Source organism: Tyto alba, unplaced genomic scaffold, assembly GCF_018691265.1.
Source record: "Tyto alba isolate M040663 unplaced genomic scaffold, T.alba_DEE_v4.0 Super-Scaffold_17, whole genome shotgun sequence".
Taxonomy (NCBI): Eukaryota; Metazoa; Chordata; class Aves; order Strigiformes; family Tytonidae; genus Tyto; species Tyto alba.
Genome location: NW_024881279.1, coordinates 409,387 through 424,347, shown reverse-complemented (window position 1 = coordinate 424,347; position 14,961 = coordinate 409,387). Strand labels below are relative to the sequence as shown.

Below are 14,961 nucleotides of genomic sequence, written 5' to 3'. Positions count from 1 at the left end.
CACGTGCCCCACGCGCTCGTGCCCCACGTATCTGTCCCTGTAATGGCCACATCCCCCACGTCCCCCCCCCCCGTCCCACCATGTCCCAGTGCCCCCCATACCCCCCATACCCCCATACCCCCCTACCCCTGTCCCACCACCGTGTCCCCATGTCCCCATATCCGTGTCCCACCATGTCACCACGTCCTCCGTGTCCCCCATGTCCGTGTCCCACATGTCCCCGTGTGCTCCGTGTCCCCCCATGTCCGTGTCCCACCATGTCCCCGTGTGCTCCGTTCCCCCCATGTCCGTGTCCCATGTCCCGTGGTGCTCATGTCCCCCCCATGTCCGTGTCCCACCATGTCCCCGTGTGCTCCGTGTCCCCCCATATCCGTGTCCCACCATGTCCCCGTGTGCTCCATGTCCCCCCATATCCGTGTCCCCCATGTCCCCGTGTGCTCCGTGTCCCCCCATGTCCGTGTCCACATGTCACCACGTGCTCCATGTCCCCCCCATCCGTGTCCCACCATGTCACCACTGCTCCATGTCCCCCCCATATCCGTGTCCCACCATGTCACCACGTGCTCCATGTCCCCCCCATATCCGTGTCCCACCATGTCACCACGTGCTCCATGTCCCCCCCATATCCGTGTCCCACCATGTCACCACGTGCTCCATGTCCCCCCATATCCGTGTCCCACCATGTCACCACGTGCTCCATGTCCCCCCATATCCGTGTCCCACCATGTCACCACGTGCTCCATGTCCCCCCATATCCGTGTCCCACCATGTCACCACGTGCTCCATGTCCCCCCCATATCCGTGGCCCACCATGTCACCACGTGCTCCATGTCCCCCCATATCCGTGTCCCACCATGTCACCACGTGCTCCATGTCCCCCCCATATCCGTGTCCCACCATGTCCCCGTGTGCTCCGTGTCCCCCCCATGTCCGTGTCCCACCCCGTCCCCATATTTTCCATACCCATGTCCCACCACGTCCCACCACGTCCCTGTGTCCCCCATACCCACGTCCCCTGTTTCTGGGCCCTCCCTTTTGTGCCCCACCCGTGTCCCTGATGTCCCCGTGTCCCCACCCGTGCCCCAGGTGCCGCTGCCGCCATGGACCTGCTGTTTGGGCGCCGGAAGACGCCGGAGGAGCTGCTGCGCAGAACCAGCGAGCGCTGCCGCGCCATGAGGGAGCTCGACCGCGAGCGGCAGAAGCTCGAGGCGCAGGAGAAGAAGATCATCGTCGACATCAAGAAGATGGCCAAGCAGGGCCAGATGGTGAGGGACACCGAGGGGGGCGCGACGGGACGTGGAGGGCACCAGGAGGCTGCCGTGGGGAGCAGGGGACACGGTGGGGGAACCACGGTGGGGACGTGGAGGAGATTGGGGAGCACGGTGGGACCAGGGGGCATAGAGGGGGCCTGAGGGGACAGTGGTGGGACTGGGAGGACCACAGTGGTGACCAGGAGACCGTGGAAGGGACTCGAATGCTGGGGGAGACCGGGGACCGTGGTGGGGAGTAGAATGTGGGACTGTAGAAGTCCCCAGGTGACCACGTGGGTACAAGGGGACCAGGAAACTGCTGAGGTGGTGGCGGGGACCGTGGTGGACACAGAGGGGATCCTGGAGAACCCCAGGACCTCGCGGGGGACCTCACGCCGCTCGATGTCTCCCCCTTGGCCATCAGGACGCGGTGAAAATCCATGGCGAAGGACCTGGTGCGGACACGACGGTACGTGAAGAAGTTCATCACCATGAGGGCCAACGTCCAGGCTGTGTCCCTCAAGATCCAGACCCTCAAGTCCAACAACTCCATGGCCCAGGCCATGAAGGGCGTCACCAAGGCAATGGCCACCATGAACCCAGGTGGGTGCCCTGGGGACGTCCCGAAGCTGTGGCCACTGTGAGCTGTTCCATGAGGATGTCCCCAAGCTTGTGGCCACTGGGAGGTGCCTGGGGTGGCCATGGGGATGTCCTTGAGCATGTGGCCACCGCCACCTGCCCTGCAGTGGCTCTGAGGACATCCCGAGGGCTGTGGCCACCACAAGCTGCCCCAGGGAGACCCTCGAGACTGTGGCCACCACAGGTTGCCCTGGGCTGCCCGTGAAGATGTCCCCAGCCCATGGCTACCACCAGCTGCTTCAGGGGGACATCCCGGTGGTCGTGGCCACCACGAGCCGCTGGGGTGGCCGCGAGGATGTCCGTGAGACCCTGGTAACCATGAGCGCATCAGGGGATGTCCCTGAGGCCACGGCCACCAGAAAACCACCCAAGGTGGGCATGGGGACGTCCCCAAGACTGTGGCCACCTGAGTTGGCCATGGGGACACACCCAAGGCTGTAGCCACTGTGAACTGGCCGGCGTGGCCCCGGGACATCCCCCTGTCCCCGTGTGCCACGCGCCGCGCTCCTGTGTCCCCCCCCCAGCTGAAGCTGCCCCAGATCCAGAAGATCATGATGGAGTTTGAGAAGCAGGCGGAGATCATGGACATGAAAGAGGAGCTGATGAACGCGCATCGACGACGCCATGGGGGACGAGGATGATGAGGAGGAGAGGTGGGGGGGGGATGGGGTCCGGTGGGGGGGGCGGGGATGTGGTGGTGTGGGCGCAGTGGGGAGAGGGACGGGGACACTGGGGTGGGAGGTTTGGGAAGGGGACGTGAGGGGGGGGGGGTCACGGGGGTACATGGGTGACGTGGAAGGGACGTGGTGGTGGTGGGGGGGACATGAGGGATGGAGACGTGGAGGACATGGGTGGGGACGGAAGACAGGGACATGGGTGGGGACGTGGGGTGACACAGACACGGGGGGACACGGGCGATGTGGAAAACAGATGTGGCGGGGTGGGGACACGGGTGACGCGGAAGGGACTGGTGGGGTGGGGACACGGGGGGGCACAGCGGGCGTGAGGGGACGGGAAGGTGGGGACGTGGCTGAGGACACGGGGGACACACGTGGGGACAGCCTGGGTGGGCTGGGGAGGGTTGGGGGGGGGGCGGGGGGGCGATATGGGATGCTGGGAAGGTTGAGGACCCCCTGGGTGGGGACAGAGCGGGTCAGGGGATGGTTTTGGGGAGGGGGGGGTCCCGGTGTCACACCCCACCCCTTTGTCCCCCCCCAGCGACGCGGTGGTGTCACAAGTGCTGGATGAACTGGGGCTGAACCTCACCGACGAGCTGGCCAGTGAGTTGGGGGGGGAATTTTTTTGGGGGGGGAATTTTTTTGGGGGGACAGTTGGACACCTTGGGGGGGTATTTAAGGTGCCATGGGGGGGTGTGGGGGGGGAATTTTAGGGGTAGGGGTGTGTGTGGGGGGAGTGATGGGTGGTAGATACAGCTGGGGGGGGCATGGGGGTGGTAGTTAGGGGCTGGGGGGTATTTTGGGGGTACTTAAGGGGCTTTGGGGGGCTGTAGGGAAATGGGGGGGGCATTTTGCATGCCCGGGGGGGTGTGGGGGGGGGATTTGAAGGATAATTCGGGGGCAGGTGGGGGTCTGGGAGGGTGTCCCAAGGGATTTTGAGGGAGGGGATTTATCTGGGGGGGGGGTGGGGTGGGTGATGGAGGGTGGCGACCCCCTGACCTCTGCCCTTTGCCCCCAGCCCTGCCCCCCCCGGGGGGGTCGCTAGCCGCGGGGGAGGGGCGGGCGCCCGAAGCCGCGGCCGCGTTGGCCGACGCCGACGCCGACCTGGAGGAACGGCTCAAGAACCTGCGCCGGGACTGACCCCTGACCCCTGACCCCTGACCCCGGACCCCCCCTCAGCCCCAGACCCCCCGGGGTTAACCCCCGCTGCTCTGCGACCCCGCAAATTGACACCCTCGCCCCCCCCCCCCCTTCCTCCACCTTGACCTTTAGTGACCCCGTAACCCCCCCCCCCCCACCAGGGGCTGACCCCGGGTGACCTTCAACCCTGCCTGACCCCCCCCTGGGCTGGGGGGGGGCGGGGGGCACACCAGACACTACAGCACCCCAGCCCCCCGGGGGTATTTCCCCCCATCTTCTGGGGCATTTCCCCCCCCCCCCCGGCATTATTTGCCCCTTTTATCTGGGTTATTGACTCTCTCCTGGGGTATTTCCCCCCCTCCGGGGTATTCCCCCCCCCCCCGTATTTTCCCCCTTTATTTACATTATTGACTCTCCTGGGTATTTCCCCCCCCCCCCCCCCCAGTATTTTCCCCCTTTATTTACATTATTGACTCTCCTGGGTATTTCCCCCCCCCCCCCCCCCCCAGTATTTTCCCCCTTTATTTACATTATTGACTCTCTCCTGGGGTATTCCCCCCCTGGGAGCTCTTTGCCCCAATATTTCCATTATTTGCCCCCTCTTGGGGTATTTGCACTCCCCCCCCCCGCCCCCCCCCAAGGCTATTTGCCCCTTTTGGGGGTATTTTCTCCCCCCCCCGGGGCAATAAGGCCGCACGTTGGTACCTGCTGCCTCCCCCCGGCTGCTTCCTGGGCGGGGGGGGTGCCCAGTGCCCCCAGTAAGCGACTGGGAGCACTGGGGAGGGACGGGGGGGGGGGTTGGTGGCTGCTCTGTTGGGGGGGGGTCGGGGTGGGGGGGGTGGGCCCGGCCGCATGGATTCATCGGGGGGGGGGGGGGGGGAGGGGGTGTCGGTTTGGGGTCCCGGGGAGCTGGGTTCCTCCCCCCGTTCGGAAGCTGCTCTGGGTGCTGGGAGGGGGGGTTGGTTGGGTCGCCCCACGTGGCCCCCCCGGCCTCGCCGCTCGGCATCCCACTGCTGCGCCAGCGCTTCGGGGCGGGTGAGGAAACGCCGCACGGGTCTGGCAGCCACGACCCCCTTTGGGGGCAGAACCTCCCCAAAACGCTGGGTCCTCGCTGCACAAACTTCCCTTTTTTTTGGGGGGGAAATCCCCAAATTGAGCGTCTGCACGGATTTGGGGTCTGTTGGCGGAATGTTTTGTGGCCTGCAGTTGTGGGGGTGATCTGACTTGGCTCGAATTTGCTTTGATGCGCAGGTTTGAAGTAGAAAATGGAGATTATTTTTTTAAAAAGGGATTTTTTTTTTTTTCCCAGCATGGGGAAAACTAGGGATTTATGTGATTTTTCCAGAAATACTGATTTCTGAGCAGCGTTTTGGGGGGAGAGGAACCATTCTGGGTGTGTGAAACCTCCCGGCCGCCTGGCGATGGGTGTTCATGCCACTCGCAGGCGCTTTTTGAGTGTCAGTAACAGAATTTTTTCAGAAAAACCAACCCACGATGCTAAATTTCCGCAAAAAGCAGAAAAATGGCGTAATTTCCGCTATCAGTCATCATCACCTGGGTTTTCTTCTTTTTTTGTTTCGCATTTATTTGCACTTCTCTTCCCGTTCAGACTTTGGCCTTTCCCAGGGCTCGCGTGTCCCCGGGCGAGCTCGAGCTGCGCTGGAAAACGCCGCTCAGGGCAAGAGGTGACCCAAACCGGACCGAAAACACCCCAAAAAAGGGATTTACATCCGCGCAGGAGCAGAGGCCAGGTAGGGAGCACAGCGTGGGCCAGCGAGCTGCGGGCGCGCGCCGGTTGGGATTTGCATTGAGCCCACGGCAAAACATCCAGCGGAACCCAAAACGGTTGGGTTTAGCCCCAAAACGTGGAGCTGGGCGTTTGGGAGCCCCTGAGGAGCAGCGGGAGCCCGGCCCCCGCGAATGCGGAGCCGTCGGGGCCGCTCCGCTGCGGTGGGAGGAGGATGTGGTTGTGGGGCTGGTGGAATGGAAAAGTTTGTTTATTAAAAATATCTATTGAAACCGCAGCCTCCGGAGGTGGCCGGCGGGATGTCACTGCCTGAGGTACGGTGCCTTGCGGGGCGCGGTTTTGGGTTATTTGGGGGATTTTTAGCCGCTCAGGGGAAAAAGGGGATGCTCCCTAACTCCTGGGAAATAATTATTTAAAAAATTAAATAATAAAAGAAATACAATTTTTTAAAAAAAAAAGAGCTCTCACGAGCGGGTGCTGTGTCGCGTTCCCCAGCCTCTCCCCTTTCGCAGCCTTCCTCCCCCGCCTTGGTTAAAACTTAAAGCCCCGTCCAGGCGGGATTTCACCCCAAAAACTGGATGGACAAAGGGACGTCAGGAAACCTGGATCCAGGACAAGCGTTGGCGCTGGGGCGCGGGATGGGGAGCGGGTGCTCGGAGGGGTCACATCTCCCCCCCTGCTCTTCCCCACAGCTCTTCCTCGCCGCCGCCCTCCTCCTCCTCGCCCGCGGAAGCAGCGGGGCCGATGGAGCCGCCGAAAGCGCGCCGGTGGGAGTGGGGGGAAGGAGCGCTCTGCGGCCCCCGCGTGAGTCTTGCTCTCTGGTGGGTTGGCCCTGGCTGGCGGGTGGACGCTCGCTGCCCTTCCCTGGCCGGAACGGGGAGGAAAGGAGACCAAAACGCTCGTGGGTTGAGATAAAGCCGGGGAGATCACGCGCCCGTCACCGCTGTGGGCAGAACGGGATCGGTGACGTTTATTAATAGTTAAAAATGGAGTGGGATGGTGAGACCTGGAACTAGGAACACCTCCTGCCCTGGCCTGGGCTTCGCTCCCGACTCCTCTATTTTTTTTTCTCCCCACCCTGAGCGGCGCAGGGGGAATGGGGGGCTGGGGTCATTGAGTCACGGGATGGGTTTGGGTGGGAAGGGACCTCACAGCCCCCCCGGCGCCCCCCCTGCCCCGGGCAGGGCCCCCTTCCCCCAGCCCAGGGGGCTCCCAGCCCCGTCCAACCTGGCCTTGAACCCTTCCAGGGAGGGGGCACCCACAGCTGCTCTGGGCACCCCGGGGCCAGCGCCTCCCCCCTGGCACAATAAAGAATTCCTTGCGTCTCATCTAAACCCGCCCTCTTTCAGAGCGTGGGCTCTCCGTGGGCTGCAGGGGAAACATCTCCGGCACCCGGAGCACCTCCTCTCCCTCCTCCTTCACCGACCCGGGTGTCTGCGGGGTTGTTCCTCTCACATTTTCTCATTCCTCTCTTCCACGGCACGTCTGACCCTTCCTTAAAGACGTTGCCGCAGAGGCGCCGCCAGCATCACTGGGGATTTTGAAGGCAGCTGGACCAGGCTGCGTCCAGCGTGGGGCAACCCAGTGACTCATGTCAGAGGCCACTGCTGCGGCCTCCCCCTTCCCCAAACCACGGAGACCCTGCACAGGGCTCACCCGTCCCTCCATCCTCCCACGTGCGAAGGTCTTTGCTCTTCTGGTTTTTAGGGTTGCCCCCCGTTTTGCCCTCCGAAATTTAAGAAGGGTTGGTTGGGATCCCCGGCTTAGCGTCTCCTTGGCCGCCCGTGCGGGGCGTCGGGCCCCAGCGGCTCCCCGGGGTGGGTGGGTCTCTGCAGGACGTGGCTCTGGCACCTTCGGGCTGGTGGGGCAGGATGGGGGCAGCCGGTTTCACCACAACCCCCCCCCCCCCGTTTTCTCCCTGCAGCTGCCAGCTGGAGGCTTCCGCGGAGGAGGCGAGCCGCCGAGGCGCCGTCGTACCTGAAGTGGGTGGATTTTGAAGGCCAGCTGCCCGCCGATGCCGTCTCCAACTGGAACAGCTACGCCAACAGGATGGAGTACGTCTGCTCCACGGAGAGATCCGGCTGCAACACCGGTGCCTACGTCCCCGAACGAGGTCCCTCCTGCTTCTTCCCATATGGGGGGTGGGAGCGGAGCGCCCCCGAGTTCAAGGTGTTGGTCAACGTGGGAGACTTCGAGGTGTTGGACTGGGTGGACGACTCCTTCGGCGGTGTGCCCAAAGGCGCCGTGGAGGGCTGCCCGTCCGTCGACATGTTCGTCGGGAGGAACCGCTACGGGCTGGGCAAGGTCTCCAAGGTGCAGCGGGCTGCCTTCATGATGGTGGACGGCGAGGAGGTCTGGTTCAAGTGGTACCAAGTCCTGGTGGTCAAGAAGGGCCCGGCGGAGGTCACCATCTCCGACGTCCGCTACAACGTGAGCGGGGCGGTGGAGGGCGGGGAGGACGTCACCCTGACGAAGGCCACGATGAGGAACGAGGGCTGCCGAGAGGCGCGTAAAGCTGTCACCTTGGAGGGGGTCACCGAGAGGGAGCACGACTGGGCGATGGACCAGGGGGTCTTCGCCACCGTCCGTGGGGTGTTGCGAGCCGCCCCCTTGGCCTTCGACGGGACGGGCTGGGCGGTCGCCAACGTCACCACCACCGTCCCCTGGGTGGGGGCAGCCAGCACCAGCGAGTACGTTGTCCACACCCGGGTGGTGGAGGAGAAGCTGCAGCCCCGGACGGCGTGCGCGGTGAGCCTGGAGGGACGGCGCTTGGCCGCCCGCACCCCTTTCACCGCGCGCCTGACGCGGGATTTTGGCGACGGTCAAGTGCACCGGGTGGCCGGGACGGGGTGGGCTCGCGGCCGGGTGGTGGTGGGTGTCCGGGCCAGGGTGCAGCAGTGCTGGCCCCTCGCCGACGTCCAGCCCTGCCCAGCGTAGGGGAGGGTGAGGCGGGTGGGTGCATCCAGCTCGCTCCACTGGGACCCGGAGAACGCAGTGCCACCGGGGCTTTCTCAAGGTTTTTTTCATGGTTTTTGTTTTTTTTTTTTTTTTTTTTTTTCCCCCTCCCCAAATAACTACCATCTCACCCCGGAACGGCAGCGGCTTGGAATGCAGAAAAAAAACGCATTTTTATTTTTTTGCCTTGCTTTTTGTTTCCATGGCACAACCTGCATCCCTCTCTGAAACTAACAATGCAAAATTCTGACAAATGTTGACTTTCCAGCCTTTATTTTCTACTTTCTCCAAAATAACTTCCATCTCTCCTTAAAAAGACACAGCAACAACGGTGAATACAGAAAACCGCTGCTTTTGTAGTCTGCATTTTCTATTTTTAACCCCAATAACCTCTGTCTCTCCCCGAAACAGGATGGCACCAGCACAGGATGCAGAAAAATGCATTTCTTACGGTCTCCATTTTTCCTTTTTTCCCCCCTAATTTCCATCAGGCTCCTCTCGCCGACCCGGCGGAGCAGCTGCCCCTCGAGGAGCCTCTCTCCACGCAGAGCTGGGGGGACGCAATTTCCAGCCGTGGTGCCCGCGTTGCCCTTTCCTCTTGGGTTTCGTGAGAAACGCTCGCAGGGCAAACATTCGGGCGTGGGGTTCATGAGGGACACGCCCCCCCAGTCATTTTCTAAGCAAAAGCGTGAGGAAGAAGGGAAAAAAAAAAAAAAAGCCAAACTCGGGGCCGCAAAGGCAACCAGGGGGCGGAGGGGGCGGCGGGTGTCCTGGCCCCGCGCAGGGTGCGGGTGGAGCAAAGCCGCCCCCCGGCGCGCAAGGGGTTAACCCCCTCCTCGCCTCCCCCCTCCCCTTCCCGCCAAGGCGGGAGCGGCGGCGGAGCCGGCCAATCGGTGTGCGAGTTGAGCGGGCGCCCCGCCCACCGGGCGCCGAGGGCGGGGGGGAGCGGCGCCCCGGGAACGGGGCGGGCGGGGGCGACTTCCCGGAGCGGGGGGGGGGGGGGTCCGGGAGGACTTTGGGGGGGTCCCGGGGGGGCTCCCCGAGGGCTGGGGGGGGCAGAGGGGTGGGGGGACCCCGGATTTCCTGGGGGGGTGGGGGTGGGTATGTGCGTGCAATGCACTGCAAGCAGCGTGTGGCGCTGCAACTGCTGCAACGCACTGCAACCCCTGCGACACACTTGCTGCAACGCACTGCAGCTGCTGCAACGCACTGCCAGATCTTGCAACAGCTGCAGCGCTGCAAACCGCTGCGATGCACTGCAGCTGTTGCAACACACTGCAACCGGCTAGCTGCCACTGCGGCAGTGCACTGCAACCTACTGCAACCGCTGCAACACACCTGATGCAACCGCTGCAACGCACAGCAACTGCTGCAACGCACTTGCCGCAACTGCTGCAACACGCTGCAACACACTGCAAAGGCTGCAATGTACTGCAGCTGCCGCAACATACTGCAACTACCGCAACACACTTTCTGCAACCGCCGCAACGCACTGTAACTGCCGCGAGGCACTGCAACCACTGCAAGATCCTGCAGCTGCTGCGCCGGGGCCGCTCCGGGTTGCACACACCCGGCTGCAGCGCCGGCGCCGTGCTGCCGCCCGAGTGCAGCGCTGCGGTGCAGGCGCAGCTGCGGGGGGAAGACACAGGGGAAATGACAAGCCGTCGGTAGCAGCAGGGTCTGTTGGAGGGGCGGCTTCCCGGAGCAGCATCTGGGTTGTAGCTCCGCTTAGGAAGGCGCCTAAGGGCCAAGTACAGCTCGTCCCTGACCAGCAGCCCCCGCCCGGCCGCCTGCGGGGCTTCCCTGCGCTCCTAGGAGGAGCGAGGTAGCAGAGCAAGGCCGGGGAGGCTTGCAGAACTGCCAGCTCAAAGCGGTTTTGTGGCCGCAGCTGCAAGGGGTTGGGGAAGGCAGCCCCAAGCTCGGAGGGAGGAGGCTGTGATGAAGCAGACGACGAGGGGAGGTCTGGGAGGACCGCCCAGAGCCTGTGGTGCACATGCAGGTGGAGGTGGCAACGTACTAGCCTGATTTCTCAGAAAATAAGGAATATGCTAACGAGATCTTGGAAATTACATGAATACGTAAGTGAATTGTGTGTGAATATCCAGAACCCCACCACGGTGCGGCGCGTACGGGGGGGAATGATCCCCTGTGCGTCCGATGTGTCGCATAAAGAACAGCGGCTGAATAGCTCGGACGGCTGCAGAGACCGAGTCCTCGGCATCACAACGCTGCAGCGCCAGTGTCACACTGCAGTGCAAGTGCTAAACGGCGGCGCAAGCCTGGCGCTGCCATGCAAATGCAGCGCTGCGGTGCAAGCGCTATGCTGCAACGCAGGTGCAACGCTGCAGCGCGAGCCTGCTGCTGCAATGCAAATGCAGCGCTGCAACGCAAGCCTGGCGCTGCCATGCAAATGCAACGCTGCAGTGCAAGCCTGCTGCTGCAGCGCAAGTGCTACACTGCAACGCACATGCAACGCTGCAGTGTAAGCGCTACACCACCAACACTGCAGCACAAGCCTGGCGCTGCGATGCAAACGCAACGCTGCAGCTGGACACCTGCCGCTGCGGCGCAGATGCAACGCTGCAGTGCAAGCACAATGCATGGGGCTGCGGACAGCAAAAGGCTGCGCAAGGCCCGTGCACGGTGCAAGCAAAATGGTGCACTGGAGGCACCGCTGCAGCACAGACTCCCCGGCACGGGGTAAGGGCCGCGGCGAGCTGGAAACGCGCTGCAGCGCGCAGCGCAGCTGCAAACACCCCCCCCCCCCCCCCCCCCAGCGCTGCACGGCGAGCCCGGAGCACCACGCGGCATCGCTGCGGTGCCACCCCCCGTAAAGGCTTCCGCACCGCCCCGTGCGCTGCAAGAAAAACCCAAACCAAACCACAAAGCGGTGCAGAGAAGTGGCTAAAACTGTCGTTACAGCAAAGGGGGGGGGGGAACTGGGGGGGGGGGGACGAGCCGGGAGGAGGGGAGCAGAGCCGGGCAGGGTTCCCCAAGCCACCCCGGCACCCGTGTCCAGCCCCGGGCATCCAGGCGAGCGGCCGGTGAGGTAGGTCGGTCTCTGAAATTTAAGGCCTGGCGCGCGGGGCAGGAGGGGCCGGCGCTGGCTGTGATGAATAAATAGCAAAAACTGAAAAAAAAAAAAAAAAAAAAAAAAAAAAAAGAAAAAAAAAAAAAAGGGGGGAAAAAAAAGGCGAATTGTGACTGGAGGTGCCGGATGGGAAGACGGGGTGTGGTGGTGGCGGGGTTAGGGTGGTGGGGAGGTGGAGGTGGGTGAAGGACCAGGGAGCCACCAGGCTCCTGGGAGACGTCAGTCGTGGGCTCATCTTCGTCCTTGTCCGTGTTACATCTCCCCTGGGACCAGGGAAGTCAGGTCACGGAGCCACCAAGCTCAGGGAGGACATCCGTCGTCGGCTTGTCTTCACCCCCTGACACGCTACAGCCCCGGGACGCAGTGTCCTGGAGCCACCAGGCTCGGGGGGGGACATCAGTCACCAGCTCATCTTCACCCCTGCGTCACATCCCTGCGACCAGGGAGCAAAGTCCTGGGGCCACTGGGCTTGTGGAGGACGTCGAGCATCAGCTCATCATCCCCCCCCCCCCCGCCCCCCCAGTCCACGCTGCAGCTCCTCTGGGCAAACCAGTCCCTCCGCAGCAGCCGCGTGGCGCCGGCCAGCAAGGGAACCAACACCGGCCGCCCGCCACGTCCACGCCACCCACCCAAGCTCAAGCATCCCCCATGGTGGGCACCCATCGCCGCCTCCTCCTCCTCCTCCTCCCCGCCACCGAACCCCGTCACTTGTCCCTGGCGGCCGCCCGGGCGTGGATGCGCGTGTGCCGGGCAAGGGAGGACTTGTTGCTGAAGCTCTTCCCGCAGTGGGGACAGGGGAAGGGTCTCTCGCCCGTGTGCGAGCGCTCGTGCACCGTCAGGTCCGCCAAGTACTTGAAGCTCTTGCCGCAGGCGCCGCAGGGGTAGGGTCTCTCCTCGGTGTGGCTCCGCTGGTGCATGGTGAGGTTGGACTGTTGGCTGAAGCGCTTGCCGCAGGCGGCGCAGGGGTAGGGACGCTCGCCCGTGTGCGACCGTTGGTGCTTGTTGAGGTCCGAGGGGTTGGTGAAGGTCTTGCCGCACGAGCCGCAGGCGTAGGGACGCTCGCCCGTGTGAAGCCGTTGGTGGGTGGTGAGGGTGGAGAGGTGGCCGAAGCTCTTGCCGCAAGCCCCGCAGGCGTAGGGCTTCACCCCCGTGTGGGTGCGCTGGTGGGTCTTCAGGTGGGTCAACCGGCCAAAGCTCTTGCCGCACTCGCCGCAGGGGTACGGGCGGTCCTTCCCCTGCGCCGGTAGCTCCCGCTTCACCCAGGGCTTCTCCGGGCTCCTGGTGTCCTCCGCCGGCCCAGCTGGGCCGTGGGTGAAGGGCTGTGGGAAGGTGGTGGGACCCCGTGGGATCTGTTGCCGGTGGGTCCCTCTGCGGGCAGGAGCCCCGGTTGTCGGGACGCCCTGGAGGGAGCTGGGTGGGTGCGGGGGGTCTTCTCGTTGTAAAACGGACATCTCTGGGTCCCTGCTCGCTGCGGTGGGACCTGTTGGGGGGAAGGAGAAGATGCCTCATGAGCTGGTTCTCGATGGAGGACACCACCCTCCTCCTCCTCCGACCCTGCTGCCCTTCATCTCCTCCAACAACGGTGGAGACGGTTCAGCTCCCACCGTGGAGCGAAATCCCAAATCCATCCATGGGTGGCCGCCGGGCCACGCCACGAGAGGGATGAACTTGAAGCCACCTCAGCAGAGGAGCCCAGCCAGTCCGGGGGGCAAGGACGGCGGGAGGAGCCCACCATCAGCCCCGATACACCACAACTCCTTAAAGAAGCATTTCCAGCATCGCCGTGACAGAGAAGATGATGCTGGAGGAAGAGAACAAGATTTTGGGGCTCATGGTTTCCAGAGGACAAACGGGGAGAGTAAGAGCTCTCTGCGGACACTCATGATCTTCACTCCAAGGTCTTCATCCTTCTGCAACTTCTCTGCAGCTCAGGAGATGGCCATCTTCAGGCTTCCCGCACTGGTGGGCACGTCTCAGGTAACATCTCTCAGCCTTTCTTCTTGCTTCAGTTTGCGGCTTTTGAGCCCAAGGAGACCTTTCTTCTCACACCACAACAGGGCTCGAGGTGACAGGTGGCGGCACCGCTGCCGGAGTCTCCACCTGGATCCTTCTTGGGGTCACGTCTTTCTCCTTCCTCGATACCGCAGGAGTTTTCCCAGCACCCGGACCTCATTTTTGACCCTTTTCCCCGCTTCGCTCTCACACGTCCTCCACCGAGAGCAACAAAACCACCCCAAACAAGAGCAATGACACCATGGGAGCATCCGTGGGGAGGATCGGACCCAACCAAGCCCATCGCAGGAGACACCCCGCCACCACTGAGCCCCCTGGCTTCTACAACAGCTTCTTCACCCCCTTTTTTTTTTTTGAAGGATCTCTTCCCTTCAGCCCATTACCTGCTTCCTGCAGGTGCTGCTCCTCTTCCTTGGGGACAAACCTGACCTTGCCCCGGGCCACCTCCTCCTGCCAACTGTCCCCAGAGGGGAGCTGGGGTGACTCCAACGAGGGGCTTGGTGGGTCTCCCGCCACTTCGGGGTCCTCCACATCCCCTGGGGCCACCTCCTCCACCTTCACACGCACCGTCACCTGGGGGATCCAACGAAAAAGGGGCACCCAGGGGTTGCGGAGGGGATTTGGGTGCCCAGGACATCCCAGAGGGGAGTTGAGTGCCCGGACCTCCCATCCCTCCTGCCTCTCCAGGGTCAGTTTTGGCGGTGTCCTGTGGGAACGAGCTCGGAAGCAGTGCTGGAGGAGGGGGGTTGTGCCCAGTTTTGGGGAGGGGGGCAGGAGGGTGGTTGCCCCTTGTGAACCCCAACCCCGGCCGGGATCCAGCTCTCACCTGCTGCTCCCAAACCCCGTCGGGATCTCCCTGCCCCAGCTGGAAGCTCTCGGCCAAGGCGACGGCTTGGGCGCAGGATTCGGGATGTCGCACCCAGACCCAGCTCTGGATCTCCTCGGGGAGGATGCTGAGGAATTGCTCCAGCACCAGCAGCTCCATGATCTGCTCTTTGCTCCTCACCTCCGGCCGTAACCAACCCTGCGACAGCTCCCGCAGGCCGCCGGCAAACGTCCCGCGGGCCCGACGCCTCCTGGTACCGGAATTGCCGAAAGCGCAACCGCCGCATCTCGGTGCCGGCGCCCCCCCCGTGCAGCGCCGGGACCAGCCGCCGCGCCCACTCCCCCCGCGGCCAGCGGCGCCTCTCGGCCACCCGCTCCAGGGACGTCGGGGACCCTTCGGTGTCCTCCCCCGGGCGCGGCGAGGGGGGGCGAGGGGCTGGGGGACGCCGGCGGCCCCCCTCCGGTTGCAGCCGCCAGCGGGGTCGTGTCGCGGGGGTCTCCATGCTGCCGGGATCCGTCGGCGCTGGGTGGGTTCCCCCCCCACCCTGCAAGATCTGCTGGGGGGGGGGGGGGAGGGCGATGTTGGGGGGGGGTGGTTTTGCAAAACAGCCGGTGGGGTGGGCT

At 63.8% G+C, this 14,961-nt stretch overlaps 3 protein-coding genes across 5 annotated transcripts; 2 read left to right on the top strand and 1 right to left on the bottom strand.

The window, feature by feature from the left end:
- Nucleotides 1-836: 836 nt before the first annotated feature.
- CHMP2A (charged multivesicular body protein 2A) lies at nucleotides 837-4,410 on the top strand. Its single transcript, XM_042790328.1, is given in 7 exon segments — nucleotides 837-1,265; nucleotides 1,675-1,689; nucleotides 1,691-1,848; nucleotides 2,407-2,496; nucleotides 2,498-2,542; nucleotides 3,108-3,169; nucleotides 3,585-4,410. Coding segments are annotated over 7 exon segments (657 nt in total). The 5' UTR covers nucleotides 837-1,100; the 3' UTR covers nucleotides 3,707-4,410.
- A 119-nt stretch (nucleotides 4,411-4,529) lies between these two features.
- Nucleotides 4,530-8,767, top strand: LOC116963021 (natterin-4-like). Of its 3 annotated transcripts, XM_032998422.2 has the most exons (4): nucleotides 4,530-5,457; nucleotides 5,732-5,767; nucleotides 6,146-6,257; nucleotides 7,378-8,767. In XM_032998422.2, exons 1-4 carry the CDS (start codon nucleotides 5,128-5,130, stop codon nucleotides 8,388-8,390), a joined length of 1,491 nt encoding a protein of 496 aa, XP_032854313.2. In that variant the 5' UTR covers nucleotides 4,530-5,127; the 3' UTR covers nucleotides 8,391-8,767. The 3 variants fall into 3 exon arrangements, with proteins under 3 accessions (XP_032854313.2, XP_042646251.1, XP_042646252.1); XM_042790317.1 differs by lacking the exon at nucleotides 5,732-5,767; XM_042790318.1 differs by lacking the exons at nucleotides 4,530-5,457; nucleotides 5,732-5,767; nucleotides 6,146-6,257 and adding an exon at nucleotides 6,771-7,270.
- Nucleotides 8,768-10,474: 1,707 nt separating this feature from the next.
- Nucleotides 10,475-14,961, bottom strand: LOC116963020 (zinc finger protein 397-like). Its single transcript, XM_032998421.2, is given in 4 exon segments — nucleotides 10,475-12,979; nucleotides 13,896-14,085; nucleotides 14,339-14,569; nucleotides 14,571-14,961. Coding segments are annotated over 4 exon segments (1,467 nt in total). The 5' UTR covers nucleotides 14,841-14,961; the 3' UTR covers nucleotides 10,475-12,203.

What these genes read in the sequence shown, in the direction of transcription:
- LOC116963021 (XM_032998422.2), top strand. Translation starts at nt 5,128, where the DNA reads ATGGGTGTTCATGCCACTCGCAGGCGCTTTTTGAGTGTCAGTAACAGA. An exon ending in CGCGCAGGAGCAGAGGCCAG is followed by an intron (nt 5,458 to 5,731) that starts GTAGGGAGCACA and finishes TTGAAACCGCAG; the next exon opens with CCTCCGGAGGTGGCCGGCGG. An exon ending in GAGCGCTCTGCGGCCCCCGC is followed by an intron (nt 6,258 to 7,377) that starts GTGAGTCTTGCT and finishes TTCTCCCTGCAG; the next exon opens with CTGCCAGCTGGAGGCTTCCG.